The sequence below is a fragment of the Belonocnema kinseyi genome, chromosome 8, assembly GCF_010883055.1.
Source record: "Belonocnema kinseyi isolate 2016_QV_RU_SX_M_011 chromosome 8, B_treatae_v1, whole genome shotgun sequence".
NCBI classification, from domain to species: domain Eukaryota; kingdom Metazoa; phylum Arthropoda; class Insecta; order Hymenoptera; family Cynipidae; genus Belonocnema; species Belonocnema kinseyi.
Window position 1 is genome coordinate 118,293,250 of NC_046664.1, and position 20,896 is coordinate 118,314,145.

The following is a 20,896-nucleotide window of genomic DNA, read 5'->3' on the forward strand; positions in this document are numbered from 1 at the left end:
TACTAAATACAGACATTAAGCCATATGCTTTGATTCCGTTTATTTAAACTTCGGTTCTGAGCAGTCCCATGCATCGCCCCCACTTTTCTGTTCTCTTACGATCCGGAGAGAAAATGGCAGTGAAACTAATCCAACAGATGGAGCCACGATCAGTTGGTCTGACTTTTCTGTTGATAAACACAGCAGAGTATATAAAAATAATAAAAAAATAATTAATTTCTAAGAAATTCTAAAAAAATGTTCGGAATAAAATGTATCCTAGTGCATCTTTTAAATTTTTTTTAATTGTCTTGTTCTTATTATAAGTGCGGTAAGAATGGGACGTAAATGTGTAGCTCCTGGTTGCAAATCATGTTATGAAAACAACGAACAAAATTTTCACATGTTATTAGCAACCAAAAATCCAGCAAAAATTAAGCTGTAGCAAACCCCCATTTACGGAAGGCCATTGTGTTAAATCATACGCATGCAGTATGTGAAAACCACTGTTTGGAGTCTTTATAGAGTTTATCCCTCAAAAAGGCAGGGTGGTCTCAGAGGCCCTGCAGGTCACATTTTTCGAGTTTCAAAAAGTTGTGTATCAAGTATGGGCTTGTGCATGGAAATTTCTTTTGGCGAAGCCTAAATACATAAAAAAAAGGTTTTCTGAAAATTCCATATTGTGGAGTACTCCACAGAAACGTATATATGTTTTTACTTACACAAAAAAGCAAGCCGGGCCTCGCAGGCGCGCTGCTCATTGCAACATCAACTTTGAATACCGTGAGGAAAAGAGTATGCATATCACTCATGTTTGCATGAAAAAAAAACAGTTTTAATGAATAGATTTCAGTTTTAAATATATTTTTTTTTTTAATTTTTAATTAAAATTTAATTTCATTTATAAAAATGTATTAAAATTTAATTTAATTTAATTAATTTTAATTTAATTTTTTTAATGTTTAAAGGATTCATATATATTTGCTTGTTTGTTTCTAAAATACATCTACTGCTCACAAGTGCATTTGCAACGCGTGATATTGTGATCTTGTCGTGATTCTGCTGTCATAGTTGTTCTAAAAGTTGCAATGCTGGAATTTAGAAGGAACAAAAAAACAGGTTATAAATCTTTTTTATAACGCAACAAAAAGCGATCAACCAGTCAGCTCCCCAAGAAAACGTATCTTGGTAAATTTATCCGATCAACTCGTGTATCAGCAAATCAAGGCAAGAAGCCATGTTCGCTTGAGTACTCTTTATCGGCTGAACATGGATTTGGTTCTTAATAACAACTGATCATCACAATCATGGCAGATCTCAAGAGCTGAAACGAGTGCACCACCAGCAAAGAAATGCAGAAAACGATGTGCGTTGTGTCCGCCATCAAAAGATCGGGAAGTTAAGATAGCCTGTTTGGCATGCGATAAAAATGCGAGCAACAAATATTTGATCAACACGAACAAGTTTTAAAACTGTTCAAAGCTGCCAACGTTGGACGAATCGGGTAGCGAATGATTCTGAATTTTTCCAGTGCTTCTTTCTATAAAATAGTTTTCCAGTCTTTTTTCACATTTGCAATTTAAAATTTGTGTGGAAATTTAAAATAATTAATTATAATTATAAATTTAAAGATAATGTGATCATAAAATTTAACGTACCTAACACACCAGATGATGTATAAATTGATGATAATAAAATTATTAGGGGTTGAATGCAGCGAGAAAAAAAGCTTGCTTGATTAATCAATCAAAATAAATGATTGAACTATATAAATGTATATATGATATGTGGTTCAATTTAAATAAATATATACATTATACTAAATAATATTAAATCCATTTTCTCATTTATCAGTCTTGTCATTGACTTTATGCCAAATTATTCCCTCAAACATTTTGATTATAATTGTCATCACTTTTTAGAAATATTTCCTTCAAAACTTGAAATCGTTAACATTTTAAAGGTACAAGTATTTTACTATGAAATTTAAGTTGTAGTCTTACATATACTAATTATTATAATATTTATATTGGATATAAGTCATATATTCTTTATTAATTCTTCTGAAAATTTATGTTTTAAATATTTTTGTCATCGAAGTCCTAAATATTATTAATTTTTTGATGACCTACATTAATAATTTTAACAATAAATAATTTTTTAACTATAACAAATAATAAGATCAATAATATCTGCAAATTAAATCATTGAAATATAAAGTTCGAACTTCTTTCAAAATGTATCTCAAAATAAAATTGTATTCATAATAAACTACATATTTTCATGACAACATCCAGTTTTTAATTATTTTTGCTTTTTCTTAATGCAATTCAATAAAAAAGTGACATACGCTGATCGTGACGCCATCTTTTGGATTAGTTTGACCGAAATTTCACCTCCGGACCGTAAGAAAACTGCTACTGCATACCCATACATGGTCGAGGCAGGAGGCTGGTTCTAAGTCATATTTACAAACAAAAGTACATTGAAAATCATTTCACAGAGCTAAAAAAATATGCCAATAGGATAACAGCACCAGTTATTGACACCTGAAGAGGAAATGTAGACTTTGGAAAAGAAATAGGTACAAAAAAAATTGATCTCTGAAATAGTCAGATTTATATATACACTCAAATTTTACGCAGAATACGCTGAAATATTGAATTATTATTAAGCGTTGACAACAAACTTGAAAAATTATTTAAAATAAGTATGTAGTCCCAAACTGTTTTAGCTTGGCACTGCTAACCCCAGTTATCCCCCCCCCCCCCGCTCCCGTTACTAGTGCTTAGCATTACACTCAAATTACCTTAAACATTTCTATACTTGCATTAAAACATTGGTTAAAAACGAATTATGCATATAAAAATATTAAATAATTTTTCGATTAATCATTATAAATTTAGCATTTTATCTTTTTTTTTTGGACAAGCCAATATCTTTAAAAGTACCTTTAAAGCTTAGCTATGTCATATATGTGTTCTCCGTTATACATTTGAAGTCCACGTTGGTTTGAATTGAGTAGGTGATGTGGGTCTAACACGGTCAGTGCGATAATATAGCCAATCTCTAATAATACATTCGGAAAGCAAGATTAATGCAGTTTTTTGGTACAGATATATTTATTAATTGAATTCACGTATTGGACAGGTAATTTCAAGCATCAAATATTTGAAGTCAAATAGTAGAACAGGATAATAGTTTTAGACTGAATTGTGTGAACATTTTTATTTGGACTTTAGGTATAATATTATGTAGATTCCCTTGTATTATTTTAATTGTTGTTTATGGTCATTTATAGTTCGTACACTAAGCTGTTCTATCAGTATTTAATAAATGTTAAATAATAAATATGTTAATTAAAAATAAACAAAACATAAAAGCACTGCCAATTGTCTAAAAACGGTCAGTGGGTTTTGTGGTTAAAACGGCCTACAGAGAGTCCAGGAACAGTATGGCAAACTAATGTACTGCTCGTTGATTAGCTCCGCCATTTTTCTTGCACTTCCTCCGCATATATAGATATACTTAGTATAACTTAGCAGTGAAGGCGTGTAATGTGCAGTATACATACGTGATGTAAACAGCGTACAGTATGCATCAGGATTGTTTTTTAAAGAATTGCATGCAATGAGGAAAAGCAGAATCGTCAGTTAAATATTTATTAATACTTTTTTGCTGTTAAATATACAACTGTGTGGGTTTCTTCTTTTAATTTTCTAATTTATTGAATTGAACATCCTCTCGGGTATAGAGATTCAAGTTTTTGGTTTTTTGTTTCATTAATAAAATTAAAAGTGATGCGGATTTTTTTTTTCTGGGTCATGTCGGTTAAGGTTACTGTTTTATTAATTAATTTAAAATAAATCAAATTAATACACCTTTCTTTTTATGGAAATAAATCAATAAAACTGCAAGCTATTAACCCATATACCCGGTGGAAGGTTTATTTATTTGAATTTATTTATTTTTTATCGGAATTCAAAAAAATCCATACAAAGGAATTCTAGCGTTTTAGCATAGTCTATAATTTAGATATTACAATTCTTCAATACGTTTTAAAACTCTAGTGACTAAATGAACTCTCTTTTTAATAGACATTAAATCTGTACTATTCAATAAGTTTAACCAATCTTCTTTAATCATAGTCACCTCATGGCTCTCAGATACACACATACATATTTCTTCTTGAAACCCATTACATTCAATAAAGATATGATATTCGTCGCTAATTGGCTTACGCACTTCGCAGCGACAGAGTTGTTTTTCTGATAATTGTGTATTCTTAGCCTTAAATGAAACCCTAGGTTGGTATATATTCAATAATCGTACCTGAGTTACTACTCTTAAGAGGTTTTAGGAAATTATTTGTCTTACATATTGTTGGAGGCCCTTCCTTAGCCTGAGATTTGGATCGATTCGGAGTGACGAAGACGTCTGGATTCTCTGGACATCTTTTTGATCAAGTATATTTTCATATGCAGCAATCATAGACGTTTTTTTCTTTTCTAAATTACCTGCCGAGAGACTATTCCAGATATCCTCATCGCGGATTTTTCAAAAGATTTTTTACTTGTAGGGCTCAGCCATATTTTACTTGGGTCTCCTTTTTGTTAGCTAATTGATTGAGTCTTTTGAAACATATTTTGGGATAGCGATCATCATTCATATTATAAAGCTTTTCCAACCAATTGAGAGTGAGGGTAAATATTTTGAATTCAATGTGCGAGCTACCAGTTTCAATTCTTAAAGCATAATTAGAACTGGATGATGCAACATGCAGGATTTTACTGTAGAAACTTACATGCACCTTTTCTAAATCTTCACAATATTTAAGACCCAAAATTTGAGCGCCATACAAGTGTGCTGTTTACGAGGCTTTCATCAACATTATCAACAGGAGGGTATTTTTTCTTATGACCGTGACCATCTTTCTAGAAAATTACTATTTTCGTTTTCTCAGTGTTTACTATTAGTTCATTTATTTGGCAGTAATCATAATATCGTCAGCGTAAGCGAGGAGTATTATCTCAATCAAATTGTATTATTGCAGCTCCCCTAATGCCTTTAGAAATTAGATAATCTGATATGTCGGGAATGTATAAATTAAAACTATTTGGACTTAACGTTTCTCCCTGTAGTACCCCCTTTGTTACCTCCACTGATTTAAAGTAGCTCCCAGTCCCTCAGACTGAGATACTCGCTCCTGTGTAAAGGTTAATCAGAATTTTGACTAACTTGGATTCAACTCCTTCAGAGTATAATTTGTGTCATAATAAGCTTTGAGGAAGGAATGGGAAAGCACATCAGAAATCTACAAAGAGAACAAATAATTGTCCTCTATTTAAACTTGATCGTGATTAGATCATAGTATTGAAAGTAAAAATGTGATCATAACAGCTACGACTTTTTCTGAAACCTGTCTGAGATTCTGGGATTAAATGTTGGTTCTCAATCCATTTATTTAATCCTTCATTTAGGTAAGAGTGAAAAGTTTTGTGATGCAGTTAATCAAAGCAATTGGTCTGTAATTAGCTGGATCCATTTTATTTCCTTCTTTGTAAATCATTCTTGCATGAATTTGAGCCAAAGACTTGGGAACTTCGTCCTTATCTAATATTTTTTTAAAAAGCGTTCTTATATATTCCACTTAGTTCTCAGTGAAGTACTTCAGAAACTCATAGGATATTTTATCAGGGCCAGGTGATTTACATTGTCTCAGGCTAAACAAAATTTATTCTTTAGAGAAAGAAGAGTCAAGAATTTGTTCTCCTGGATCCATCATATTTAGATCATATTTAGGTTTTCTGTTCTACCGGTTGACAATTTTCCAAAAAGATTCGGGGTCTTTATCTGCAGCAAGCAAGTCAAGTATGAACATTCTGTATTTTCCTTTTGTAATAATTTTTTTTGAAATTACTGCATTCTAATGTTGTTTCTATGGGAAAGTTTTTGTCTCTACACTCTTTTAATATTTGTTTTAACAATTTTTTACTTTATGAATATTCTTGATCGAACCAAGGTTTATATTGCCCTATTTTTTTTAGAGAAATACTAGTCATACGGACATTTTTGTCACTACCTTAAATATTTCTATTAAGTTGTTTCACAATTGTTCTATATTTTCATCGAATATTTCAACATTCGGAGAGAAGATAATCGCAGACACAAATGTGTCAACTAGTTCAGTCTTACATTTAAATTTTGTGTTAATTGTTGGACCAGAATCTTTTACTGGTAGGTTTAATGAGAGAACTACAGGAAAGTGATCTGATCTAGTTGGTAGCGGTAAGACTTTTAGATCATTGATCAAAGGTAAAATCGGTAAACTGACCCAAACAGACCAGAGATTTTCTATTATTAATTAAGAATGTAAAATTCGACGGATCGTCACTAGTGGTTTTCCCATTCAATAGTATAAACCCATTATTCTCCAAAACATTCGACCAGTTTTTTACCCCTGTTGTTCAACTCTGTGTCTAAATTTTCTCTTTTATTTGAAATATTTACATTATTTAGGAATATTTCTTCGCTGATTTGATTTAGATCAGAAATTCTACGATTAACGTCTCCTCCTATAAAAAAAAGAATGTCAGGAAATTGACCTTTTACTGAGTTAATTATCTCATTCAAGCCATCTAACCTTTGAACAATATTGTCTTCATTTTGCTCTTCCTATATTTTTTTGTTCTTGTAGCTGGGCTGTAAATAATTTGATATTTGAGGTTTCCATAGCCGAAATTCACTGGTTAAAGAGACGTAACCCAAGTCTCGCAGATAAGGATTATGTCATTTGTAATTACTGTATCATACAAATCGACGAAACTGTTGAATCCTCTGGCATTCCAAAATATGAACCGAGGAGAGGCAACTACGCTTTTCCGTTATTCTCGTACGTCCTTCAAAGATGGATCCTTGTTTACATACTTTTTATTTTGCATAAATCCAGTTAGTTTTCGAATTCTATTACTTTTTATGGGTTTGATTGGAATACTAGGTTTTTTTAATCTCATTTTTTGAACCGAGTAGGTGTCCTCTTTTTCGGCTGGACGTTGAGCTCAACGAGACATTTGATTCGGCACTATGCGATTGGAAGTTTTTCTCTTCCTCTGGAGTCTCAGCTTTGTCAAATGATCCTTCCAAACGATCTTTATATTCAAAGAGTTTCGCTCGAGCCTCACGTGGTTTCCCTCTCTCTTTCTGATCTCTTGATCAATTATTTGAAATGTTCACGTTTATGTCTTTGAATTTGTCTGAGTTCTCAAATACACATTTCTTGCAGTGAGCTTGATTTAAAGAAACTAGTAGAGGGTTTAATCGTTCATTCCTACTAAGCCATTTATTGAACTCAATTTCTTCTCCTCCGATATTGGTACCAGTTTTTACGAAAATATAAATTAAATAAAATAAATAATTGCCAGAGCCTGAAATTCCTAGGGGATAAAAATTTGAAATTTACACAAGTTAGCACGTGTGCATTTTTTAAAAATATAATAAGTAAATAGATGATTTCTTTGAAAACGTATGTACCATTTTTCAAAACAAAACTAAATAATAGAGGAAACATTCTTGCAAAAATATTTAATGTAAAAATTGTCTTTTTATTCCAGCTAAACCCGTTCTAGTTTCGTTGTTGGTTATGAACATAACCATAAAAATTGCCGGTAGAATGTCAATAAGCGGATTGATGGTGTATATTTTAATTAGAACAGGATTGTAAGCTGTAAGTCATTCTATCGGTTTTTATCCTGAAGCATTGAATAAGGGAAAAAGTTTAGCAGTAAATCATGTGGTAAGGGTGCAGATGTAAAAGTAAAGAGAATAAGCCAAATGCAGTGAAGCGTTATCAGACTAGCATCTGTTAGGTCTCCCCAACACGACGTTAAATTACAAGTGTTAATTAAATAACAAATATATTCTAATACAAAGAGGAGCATCAGAGAGATTTATAATTATAAATTTCCTAACATTTTTATTTATTTTAAAAATAGTTAGAAATAATAAATGAGATACGGGCACTCACTGTAAAAAATTCAAATAAATAGAATGACATGTAGGTTTGCTTGAACTTTTCCTTTTGATAAGTATGGCTATTTTGTGAATTTACAATTATAGATACTTAGGACAACAAAATACCAATCGTATTTTTATCCGGAATCGTGTAATTTTCTCACTAGAATATCCCTATGTTTAAAATAGAGCAAATTAAGAATATGTTTAACATTGATTAATTCATTTTCAATTATTTCAACACATTTAATTTTTTTAAATAATTTTTCTTTCAAAATTTCATTTTTTCCTGAAGATTATTACTATTAGTCCAGTGAAATATTTATTAACATTGATTTATGAATTTTAAATTATTTAAACAGATTGAATTTGACGCAACTCCGACCAAACTGTTTAATAAACTCAAGCAAAAATTTTTTCCCCTAACTCGAGATTTTATCAGCTTTCCTACAGGCACTCCCGTTATCTAATAATTAAACTCTTAATTTCAGAATAAATTTATTTATTTTCAATCGCATGTAAAGACGTGGAATTCATCCCTAAGAAATTGCCACTTTTAGGTAACAAATGGCGCCAGGCCGTTTCCTAGGCCGTACTCAATACTAAGTATATCTATATTGAGTATTTCCATTAGGCCATCAGATTTCAAAATGGCCGAAACCCTGTAGTACGGCACTCGTGTTATATGCATTGAAACGCATGCAATTTAACTTTCCAGAATCAATTTACTGCTTCATTTAAAGAAAATGGAAATTTTGCGTTTTATTGTGGGTTGTACGAACATGCATGGAAGGGAGCGTGGAATATCATTTCATACAATTCCAACTATTATAAAAAAAATAAATAAAAAAAGGTATGTCAGACCGGGTGGAACGTACTCTTTTCAGGAACAAATAGAGTTTTCGAAAAAAAAGACGTGAACAATGGTCAAGCGCGATTAAACGTGGTCCTTTGACTGAGTTGTTGATAAGAAATGCAAGAATTTGCTCAAACCATTTTATGCCAAGTAAGATAAATTAGATACGTATCACACAAGACTGTAGCAATCAAGTTCTAACCTACAAATTCAATTGCCTTATTTTACTCATTAAATACACTGGCGTGCAAAAGTTTTAGGCCACCTCTTTTTTTGTGACTGAATACATTTTCTAAATTTTATTATCCCAGAGCCAAAAAAATTTCCCTTTAAAAGGTTGATTGTTTTCAAAATTCTGTATAAAATAGGCCCAGGGTAAAGTCAATTTGTCTAGTTTTTAAGTAGATATTGCAAAATAGTGTAAATTTCAATGTTTTCTTAAATTTTCAATAACTTCCGAAATAGTCAACATTTTTCAATGTTCTTAGGCTCATTTGTAAGTTTTTTTTACTGTATCATAACAGCTTATGAGTATAAATGGTAAAAATTTTATTTTTGAACTGCAATAACTTGAAGTTGTAACAAAAAAGTTGGAAAAATTGGAAAACGTCTTCTCTGTAGGCAAATCAGAATAAAAGTTAAATAAATATATATTTTGAGGAAATTACATAGAAACATCATGATTATACGTTTCATATATTTTACAAAAATATTTTTGTTACCAAAAATAATATGAGACCAAGAACATTGAAATTTTTTGACAATTTCGGAAGTTATTGAAAATTTAATAAAACATTGAAACTTACACTATTTTTGCAATATCTACTTAAAAACTACATAAATCGGCTTCATCTTGGGCTTATTTTATACAGAATTTCGAAAACAATCAACCTTTAAAGAGAATTTTTTTTAGCTCTGGTATAATTAAAGTGAGGAGAATTTATTCAGTCATAAAAATAGAGGTGGCCTAAAACTTTTGCACGGCAATGCACCAATATTACATACTTTTTAAATATTTAGCAGTAATTTGTTTTTAAATAAAAGTTGTTTTTAAAAACGAAAACGGTGTTTACTTTGATAATTGTTACGTAATGTAAAAGTTTCGAATTTTTCGGATAGTTAGCGTTACCATTTTAAAATTTCATTTCACGCGAAAATTATTAAAATAAACAGTTTTTCCCTGTGCATAATTACTTGAATATGAAAAAGGAGTAGTTATTTTAACTCCAGGCGTGGTTAAGACGGCCAAAAACCTGGCCATTTTTTCTCGACATTGTATACTTATTTAGGTGGATCAATTATGACTTTTAACGTTTTCAGTGTTTAGAATATATAAAAGTATTACCTGTGAGATAATTCCATGTTACCTAATATTTAATATTCAATAGTAATCTTCTTTTGAATACTGAACTGGCCGGTTTTAGACCCACATCACATATTTTAGCATGAAGTCATGGAAATACAGACAACTTTTTCGAGCAAATATTCTAAACGTAAACGTAGAATGTTCTTTCTCAGTCATGTTAAATTCTTTTGCCAAATTTTGGATATTTTCTTTTCTTTAGGAAAACAAAGGTCGTCAATCAAAAAAAGAATGAAACATGACTTCGAAAAAACATTCTATACGTGAGTTAAATTAATATTCGTATATTTATGACTTACCGGTATGCTTATACTGTATCTCCAAAAAGTCGTATGCAGTTGCAGTCCCATGAGGTAATCTTCCTGAAGGCAACATTTCCACTTATTCGAGTACTCTATACTTTGAAAATATTAATATTCGAACTTACTTTTTGAAGTTTCTAATATTTTCTCAAAAAAGTTGTCTTCACTCCTGTGTGAAGCACTATGCTAATCTTCCAGACATCTCTACCTATCCCAAAATTACCCCATTCCTAACGCCATTCGGCAAAAGTCACTATTTCGCGAAATATTTGAGTCGTTTTTTAAATCTACTATATTAATTTTTAGTTGACAAATTGTCATACCTTAACAAAAATACTAGAGAAACAATGACATGTATAATGCGCAAAAGCGCAAACACACCGGAACTTTTTTAACTGTGCAAATCGGGGCCGTCTGAACCATTTCCAATTGCAAAGCATAACGTCGCGCATTCTCAGCATGTAAGTACCCGTACACTGTGCCTTTTCGCTACGCTGCTGCTGTTTTTTATGCAACAGTCGCAAACATCTCTCGCCCATAGAGCTGAGAAACTGCATGGGCCAGCAATTTTAGGACATACTAAATTGCGAAACACTGAAAGCTAGGTGTACTTATCTGTATCATTATTGATATTATTTATTGATTTCAAATCGACCCGTGGTTTTCGGTACATACTATTACTACTGGCTTTAGAATGTATAGTTGCATACAGGAATAAATTGAAATTAGCAAGAACAACAAAAATTATATTGCATGACCCTGTTATAATTACCTCTTCGCGTTGTTTAATAATTCCACCAAATGCGTACATCCGACCCATTGAGGTTAATGCTGTCGAATGAAAGTAGACTGGCCGTGGCAATTTACATTGATTTAATAATGTCCATTGTAAGACATTTAAGTCAAGTCTCCAAACATCGCTAAAAACTTGAGTTCCATTGTAACCACCCGATATCACAACTGTTGTTGCACCTGTCTTTTCATCTGTATATTGAACAGAGCCATGACAACGTCTTGGGGGAGGAATACGGTGGTAATTGGGAATTGTGCTGTCCTCCAGAGTATTTAGGGTTACCCAGGTGTTGGACTTCAAATCAAATGCTGGAATTTCCTATAAAATGATAATTTTTTTGATTTCGTTTACCATTCTGTGAGAATACATTTATAAAAAAACATAACTTATTCTTTATATTTATCAGGACTCTCATTTTATGTTCAGTTTGACTATTCATAAGCCACCAGATACTAGCAGGATAATAAAATGGAAATTTTGGTATTATCTTTTTTTGACGATCCGGAGTGTCAAAACAGAGGGATTTACAAACCAATCGGAAGTAAAAGCGTCACGATTTTTACCGAACGCAAGAAAAGATCTCACCAGAAGCGCATTTTCGAAACGAGTAACTTTCAGCGTCATGTTTGGCGTGTTACGCAGATCTTAAATTAGTATGAACCACTTGTTAATATTTCGAAAATGCGTGGAGAGTAGAGTAAACGGAAAAAAAATTATAGAGAACTGTGTACATGGAGAGTGAATTCCCGCGTGAAAAGAAATACTGACCAAATACAGCTTTTAGTATAACTCGAGACAGAGAGTTTTATAGTTTTTTCTAAATTGTATCCCTTAGTTTACACCTGCCTTACTTTTTGGCTCCGAGTTGAAAAAGACAGGAACGCGGTATAAACAGAACTGCGTACGTAAACGAGAGCTCAACGCCGTGCACTGAAAGGAGTGGCGTGGTTGAGATAGCGACGGGAGAACAGCGGTCACTACACTGCGTTGGACTCCCGCTCCCACATGCGCGACTGTTTATACCGCGCTCCTGATTCGTCCAGCTTAAATATTTTATAACTCAAAACCTAAAACTTCAACTGATTTTTGAAAAAGGAAATTTCGAGACACCCCATATATAACTTTTTCACTTGGGTTGCTGAAACAGAAACTATATTGTATATATAAATTACACAAGTTTTTCTTTGTAGATTACCCATATTATACCTTTAACTCCATGATTCGAAACCACCGATAGGGTTGGTCATTTTCAGAAACCTAACACATGTTTCATTGGGACTAAATAGTTGCCGCCTGCTAAGGCTTGTAATTTTACAAAAGCAAAAATTTGTGATTTTGCAATAAATCATTTGCAAGTACGAAATTTAGAAACTGTAGGTCTTTACAACAATTGCGGTAATTAAAATTTCGACAAAAATCTTAAAACTGTAACTTCTAAAAGTAAATGTAGTAAACTGTTGGGGAGAGAGGAATAAATAGGCAACATATTTAGATTTTCATTCCAATAACATGAGTATTGCAAGTGCCTTGGCATATTTTTGGCACGCTCATATAGCTTTAAGTTTACGAATCAGTGATAGTTTTGCACCTTCGAGAGGCCCGTTCACAAGGAAAATTATTTTAATTTGGCGGTGATGCTGTAGTCGACTACAACCAAGAATTCGATCATTATATAGTTCGTTTCTCGAAGTCTTGGAGAACGATGTGAGGCCTCGAGTGTTTAGCAGGGATAGCTGTCAAAAAATTGTAGTTCCAGAGCATTTGGCACTTCTCGTTTTGGGAAATTGACTCTTATCTCCAACAAATGTTATAAAGCACTCTTAAGTCCTCATTCTGTCTGTAGAGATACGTAGTTCTCGCGTGAGTGGGACTAACAGATAGTATGTGTTCCAGGTACTCAGCGTGTGCATGACATGCTCTGCTCCTATAGCAGAGAACTTCTTGACATAAAATGCGGTCGCGGTATATCAAGGTGGAAATAACACTGGCCTGGCACGCGTAAATGAAAATCTCTGTACCTGAATTAGGCCCCGATGATTTGAGGAAAGATAAAAATTGTTTTTTTTTTGCAAGGACTGCTCTTCTACATTTCCTTAAAAGTTTCTGTGCATTTTCTTGTCAAGTAGCTCTTGGCAGCATTTTTCAACCTCTACTTTCTTTACCGTAGCTTTTATAAAAGAAAGATCTAGATGGATTAATGCACTTTCCTCACTTCAGATGTGCAAATTTTGGTCCAAGGGTATCAGCCACCTGCTCCATAGTTTTGTAAAGGAATGCTCCTTTGCCAATCATTTCGTGGTAAGCTGTACTTAGAACTTTTCGGTTATGGAGACACTGGAGATTCAGAGGTCGGAGTTCGTCTTAAAGGCGTGAGATGCATAACGGCTGAACAGACGAATTGATATGCAAGCTCTTATGCATATGCATGATCTTACGTGGGGAATGTCAAGGGCCTTAAGCTCTTTCTTCATCCATTGAGCCATCCCAAATGAGTAGAGTAGAACCGGGACGGCAAGCATGTTAGTCGTAGATACTTTGTTCAATGCCGACATGTTTGAAGATTAAATCTTTTAAACAAGATGCTTGTATCTGCTTCGGAGAGACTTCTTCACAAATGTTGCTTCCTGAATGCGGCTTTGAGGCCCGCCCAGATATGTATAGTACTATCCATCGTCAAAATGTCAGATAACAATTATATCCACAAGCTCAGGGTCCTTGGAAACGCCAACAATCTTCCCTTTCTTTAGATGAATTTTGGCACACTTGTCCAATCCAAAGAAGTGTGATGCAAAAAATCAGAGGGCTGATGGTGTCGCCCTGAAAGAGGCCCTTATGGAAGGTGCCGTTGTACGTTGTCAGTTCAGGAATTTGACATGAAGCGCTAATGGGCTGCTGCATCTTTGCAGACGCACCTGTCAATTAGCAGGTTCTCTCGGCATCCTGCTACACCTTTTTTCGAACCACGTTATTCGTACATCTCTCTGCACACAGGCTCAATTCTTCGAACAATCTTGTTGTTTAGGACAGCTGTAAAGATCTTATACAATGTGTTCAAACATGTTATTGGCCTGTCATTCTCTGGGTAGGACAAGTTGCCTTTTTCCGGTAGGAGTATATTGCGTCCTAACACCAGCCACTGCGAAATGGCCATTTCCGACTTTAAATATGAGGTGAATACGCGGGCCAGATTTTGGTGTGTAGAAGTAAATTTCTTCCACCAGAATTCCTTGAAACCATTTGGTCCTGCACCGGGAAAGTTCTTCATACATCTAAGTACTTTTTTTACCTCTTTGGCACTGATTAATGAACATTCCTCCTCTGATGTTATGAGGTTTTCGCGAAACTCTTTGAAGCGGATATTCCCAGTATCTTCTTCCAGCTCCAGTGTTTTTGGGATCTTGTATACCTCTCTTCAAAAAGTCTCTACCTCATTGAGCTTGGGTGGATTTTTTACAGAAACAGGGGGAACGCTGAAGAACGCAAGTAACATTTGATTCTCCCTGATCCCTCTCTCCCTCTTCTGTATACTCCTCCTTGTGCCAGATAACACCCGTATTTTGTAAACAATATGCTGCTTGATTGTTAGCAGCTTTGACTTGCTCAGTGTGCGAATGAAGGTCCTCAGCTCTTGGGCGAACTTCAGAACCCTTTCCTTAAACGGATCTACCAGATTTTATGTAGTAAATCACACACTGAACACGGAAAGGATTCTGTTTTGCCCATCCAATCTTCTTGTTCAGTTGATGCATGCGTATTTTGGTCTTTTGATGCATCGTCGGTTTTAGCCTCCGATTTGAATAAGCCAAAACTTTCGCAGCACCGTAAACTAAATAATTGATGCTCCAGAGGTCGGACTCCTCCGAGATATCCTCACGAACGGAGGCATCAATTTCAACCAGATCTTGGGGCTTAGTAGGAACCTGTACGTTTATGTTCCTCCTTGCCCTCAAATCACTGTCATCTCGCAAAAGGTGCCTACTTTCCGCGGGTGGTCTCAATGATGCTTCATGATCTTCGTCTATAGCTTGTTCACGTCGCAGTGCAGTAAGCGCTCCGCGCACATATCCAGTTTTCAAGATGTAGACACGTTGATTTCGCAATGACTGATGCGAGACGTGCTGAAGCTGTGGGTGTTTGTGCAGAGTGTTTCCACAGAGTGTACATACGCGCCATTAATCCTCCTCCAAGAGGATTAATGCTGGCATCGTAACAGTCTAGCAAGTCATCCTTGAGTTTATTCGTCCGCTCAATATGGGCGTTTTGCCGGCTCGATGTCGTGTTTCAATCTAAATTATTTTATGCAGCTAGGGAAAGAGTTCGGCCATACTTGTACAGCATTGCATAAAAAGATAAGGCTGCTTACTCTGAGAAGTCGCCCGGTATATCGAAGTCACCATTTAAGACACCTTGCCCAGGTGCCATTCAGCATTCAGTACGGTTGTTACGCATATGCTTAAGGGTTATTCTTTCGATACCATCCCTGGACAATTGTCTGCGACTGCTTATTAATTATAATCGCCATATTCAGCAGAAGCCCTTTGCACAGAGACCCCCTAATCACAACCCTAGCACGCGTTCGGTGGCTTTGTCATAGGCACATCGGTTCATTTTCAAAGAAATAAAAACCGAATATACAGTACCGGTCAAAAGTTTGGCTTCACTTAGAAAAATAGTTTTTTTTGTATTTATTGCATTAATTATACCAGAGCTAAAAAAATGTCTCTTTAAAAGGTTGATTGTTTTCGAAATTCTTTCTAAAATAAGCGCAGGATGCAGCCTATTTGTCTAGTTTTTAAGTAGATGTCCTTAGGCTCATTTTGAAGCTTTTTTTCACCGTATCACAATAGTTGACGAGTATGAATCATAAAAAATTTCTTTTCGAATTGCAAGAACTTGAAGTTGTAATAAAAAAGTTGGATAAATTTAAAAACATCTTCTCTGTAGGCAAATCAGAATAAAAGTTAAATAAGTATATATTTTGAGGAAATTACATAGAAAATTCATGATTATATGTTTCATATATTTTACAAAAATATTTTTGTTACTAAAAATAATATTTCAATTTTTTCAACTTTTTTGTTACAGATTCAAGTTCTTGCAATTCGAAAAAACATTTTTTACGATTAATACACGTAAGCTGTTGTGATACGGTGAAAAAAAGCTTCAAAATGAGCCCAAGAACAGTGAAAAACGTTGATTATTTCGGAAGTTATTGAAAATTTAAGAAAACATTGAAATTTACACTATTTTTGCAATATCTACTCAAAAACTAGTCATGCTAGCTTAACGTTAAGATAGCAGAACCACACATAGTAAAAAACTAATTTTTCAAAATTTCTTTGCTCTATAATTTAGAGCTTATTTAGTGTTCACGTAATGCTCTGTTGTCACAGAGAAAAAACGACTTAAGCATTATTTCTTTCCACAATAATTTAGGGCTCATTTAGGGCTCTGACAATATGAGAATAAAAATTTTTTAAAAATTGTTTAAACAATTTTTGTTTAAACAATTCTAGTAAAAATGAATTCAACCAATGTCTTTTTCTGCCCTATATTAAGGCTGACTTAGGGCCCCATGAATATAATATTTGAATTTAACGAAAATTTGTTTAAAAAATTATTGTTTAAACAAATTTACCCCCAAAAAATAATTTTATTTTCGTTTCTTTTGTATAATTTTAGGCTCATTTAAGGCTACTGAAATATCATCGATCGAAGGTCTTGCGATAGATATTTCCTTAGTCCTTTTTTGTTATATATGATATTTTGCCACCTTAACGTTATAAAAAAAACGTGAAGAAAATCATAAAACACATTTTCACTCCTCGCATAATGTAGGGCTCTTTTAGGACTAATTTGGGCCTGTATTCCCAAATGTTGAGTTCTAGTATTTTTGTAAAAATAGATCAAAAAATGTTTAAACATGTGTGTGTGTGTGTGTGTGTGTGTGTGTGTGTGTGTGTGTGTGTGTGTGTGTGTGTGTGTGTGTGTGTGTGTCAATATAGTGTAATATATAGGGTATAAAAGCAACTGTTTTTAATGTTCATGGGCGACTGGAAATTCGTATAACCTTGGGAAAATCATAATAAGCCTATTTTTTTGTTTTCTTGTAGAATAATTCTTCAGATCGCTGAAATGATTTAAAAAATGTTGACAATGCAGTGTACAAGTGATGAAACTGTGAATTTAATCTAAGGAGTTACCTGCCTGAACTATGTCCACGAATCCGCTCTTCATTCCTGTTATTATTACGCTTTTCTACTCAGACACCTACACCCTAAAAATGTATTACTTGAGAGTTAAGGCCTTATTGCTCTGCGAGTACCGCTAGGGTCAGTTTGTGTTTTGAGTCACCCAAAATAATTCGGCTCGGCGCGGTTTAATGCACTCAACATAAAGGCTTAACAGGTTAACTTACGGGCGAACTTAACGTAAAATTGATAAAAAGAGATATTTCGGTTACCAATTGGGTTCTAAACATCTAAATCCACATTAATTCTGCATAATAAAAGTTTGCTTCTGTTGAAAGAAAGAATACAAAATACCAAATTTCCCTTGCACACTACCTCCAAAAAACTATTAAAACTTCACCTTTTCCTATCAAACACACTCAGATTTGACATTTGGTCTACATTAGACCGGATATCTTTTGAGCAATCCCAACGGATTAAGAGATTACCACTCGAAAACAAAAAATAAAATTTGACTAATTACTTCTAGTAAGGCAAACAAAACTAACAGATACAGTAAAAAACAAGTATGACGATCCTCTCAACAATGAAATGATTTCAGCCTTATCTATAGGACATCATTTTTCAGTAGCACCTTCGAAAATCCCGAAGGAAGAAATAATCAGCAATATAGAATTCACAATATATACCCTTCCATCCGAAAAAGCGAATGACATACGACGTAGAACGGCCAAAATTTTACGCCAAGCTCAAGTTCCATCCTTAAACTTAACAAAACAAGAAAAACCCACAAACAAAGAACGCATTTGGAACAAAGATATTATAATATTACCCGGAAACAAAGGCAATACAACAGTAATAATGAATAAAGAAGACTATAATAACAAAATCATGGAACTTCTCACTGACGATACATACACAAAACTTAAAAAGGCCCCTACAAAAACAATAGACAATAAAACAAAAAACCTTCTCAAAGATTCTAAACATGACAGCCAAGTAATATCTAAATTAATACCTACTAATTCTAACTCTCCAAGCCTTTACGGGCTCCAAAAAATCCACAAAGATAACATTACACTCAGACCGGTCGTCAACACAATAAACTCTCCAACTTACAACCAGGCACGCTTCAAAACTCATTTCACTTTAACAAAAAGATACAACAGATTCACACTCAACCCCAAGACATCATAGTGAGTTTTTTCATAGTATCTCTCTTTACGAAAGTACCAATCTCTAATACAATTGATATTATTAAATCTTTTACAAACTTTCCTTCCGAGCTCGTACCTTTGATAGAACACTGCCTTAAGAATACTTACTTCTCTTTCAATAACCAATTCTACGAACAAACTTCAGGGACAGCAATGGGATCCCCAATCTCACCTGTAATAGCCAATGTCTTTACGGAACATCTCGAAACTAAAATCATCAACCAAGCCAATCTTAAACCAGAATTTTGGTTTTGTTAAGTTGATGAAACTTTTGCCATCTGGCTATATGGAGGAGATGAACTAAATAAGTTTTTCGATTTCATCAATCAATTACATCCTAATATCCAATTTACAATGGAAATTGAACAAAACGGAAAATTGCCTTTCTTGGACGTATTAGTTTACAAAAAATCTGATAAAACATTAAGACATGAATTTTACAGAAAACCCACGCATACAAATTGATACTTACATGCATCCTCCCACCATCACCAATCTCAAAAACAATCGGTCATCAACTCTTTTGTATACAGAGCTGTCTCCATAACAAATAAAGATAACTTACAAAAGGAAATACAAAACGTTAAACAAATCCTAATACAGAACGATTACACAAACAAATTGATAAGGCAATAAGAAAATACAATAGTAAAAAAAACAAGTCAACACAACCTACCAAAGAAAGAGAGAAAAACGACCATCACCCTACCCTACATCCAAGGTGTCACAGAGCTAATAGGAAGAATTATCAACAAACACAACATACAAACCATATTTAAACCACCTGCGAAAATAGGACAACTACTAAATAACCCTAAAGGGAAAAAGGCATTTCTCAGTAATCCAGGAGTATTTAAAATCCCTTGTTCTTGTGGCAAAGTCTATATTGGAGAAAGCGGGAGAGTGGTGAGCTAACGTATAAAGATACATGAGAGTAAAGTCAGGCTAAGACATTTCACGCAATCAGCACTAGCTGAACATCATATCGAAACAGGACATAAAGTTTTATTTGACAAAACAACAGTCATTGCAAAAACCCACAATATCTTTCCAAAAAAACATAGAGAAGCAATTAAAATCTTAAAACACCCTGATAACATCAATAGGGATAATGGATATAATACCAATCCCATTTGGCTTTCCGTTCTCCCGGATTTCTTAATTCAGAATTGATTGGCCAATCAGGTTCGACCAGTCCCCACGATGGGGCATAAAATGATCAGTTTTTCCCCTTTTTTGAAACCATTTTTTTATGGTAAATCTTTTACCATTGCACTTGCTCTTGCTCAAGATTCATTCTGAGAGGTTTAAAGTTCTCTCTGTACAAATCTCATTTCAAACAAACTTATCCAAAGCATGCAATAAGTCCGCAAATATTGCAAGTTTGGTAGAACTCTCCTTGTTGTACTAGGGCGTATCGAAAAAACAAAAAGTTGTTTGCGCTAAGTTCTAAGAGCAATAAAAAGTTTCTCTTGGGAGTCAAAAACGCTCCCCTAAAGTTTCATAAAAAAATCCTTCTATCTCCGCACCGTAGAGATAGCTACAAATCTAAAAAAACGAAGCACTTCTTTACATTTGAAGAACAAAATTTTTTTTTTCTCAATTTAATTTATCAGTAAAAATAGTTCAAAGCAAGTCGATTTACACCTGTATAGCAATAATTCCGTTAAAATATTTTTTACCCTCCCTTATTGACTTTAAAGTTTCAAAAAATCGAAAAACGTCGACTTTTTCGCTATTTGCTTAGTCACGGCAAATTTCTCGACTACTTTATCATATAATGTGTGATATAGATTAACGGGAATGTATTTGAAATATGTTGCAATAATAATATATAAGGAAAGTTGACATTAAAATATTTTTTATTGACTTTGAATTAAACTAAAATCTTTGATAGTGATATACTGCTCTTTATTTGACAATAAATTTAATTTTCGGTATATGAGCAAACAAAATAGTTCGACGCAAGTGGATTTGTACCACCATAGCCAAACATAAATTAATTTAAATTAATTGATTATAGATAATAATTGATTAATTATTAATAATGATTAATTCATTATTTAATTAAGATTACATAATTAATTAAAATCAATCGTTGCTATGTAGGTACAAACTCACTTGCTTTGAAATGTTTTTCTGATCAATGATAAACCGAAACTAATTTTATTGTCATACAAAAAGA

General features: G+C 33.7%; 2 protein-coding genes across 2 annotated transcripts in view; one reads left to right on the top strand and one right to left on the bottom strand.

Moving 5' to 3' along the window:
- LOC117179013 (beta carbonic anhydrase 1) overlaps positions 1-20,896 on the top strand; it is a 544,277-nt gene that overhangs the window by 89,008 nt on the left and 434,373 nt on the right. The window lies entirely within an intron of this gene.
- The window catches only part of LOC117179012 (kelch domain-containing protein 10), a 107,069-nt gene that overhangs the window by 37,919 nt on the left and 48,254 nt on the right, over positions 1-20,896 (bottom strand). The window contains exon 2 of the mRNA XM_033370629.1: positions 11,283-11,621. Coding sequence (XP_033226520.1) covers positions 11,283-11,621 — 339 coding nt within the window. The remainder of the gene's footprint in view (positions 1-11,282; positions 11,622-20,896) is intronic.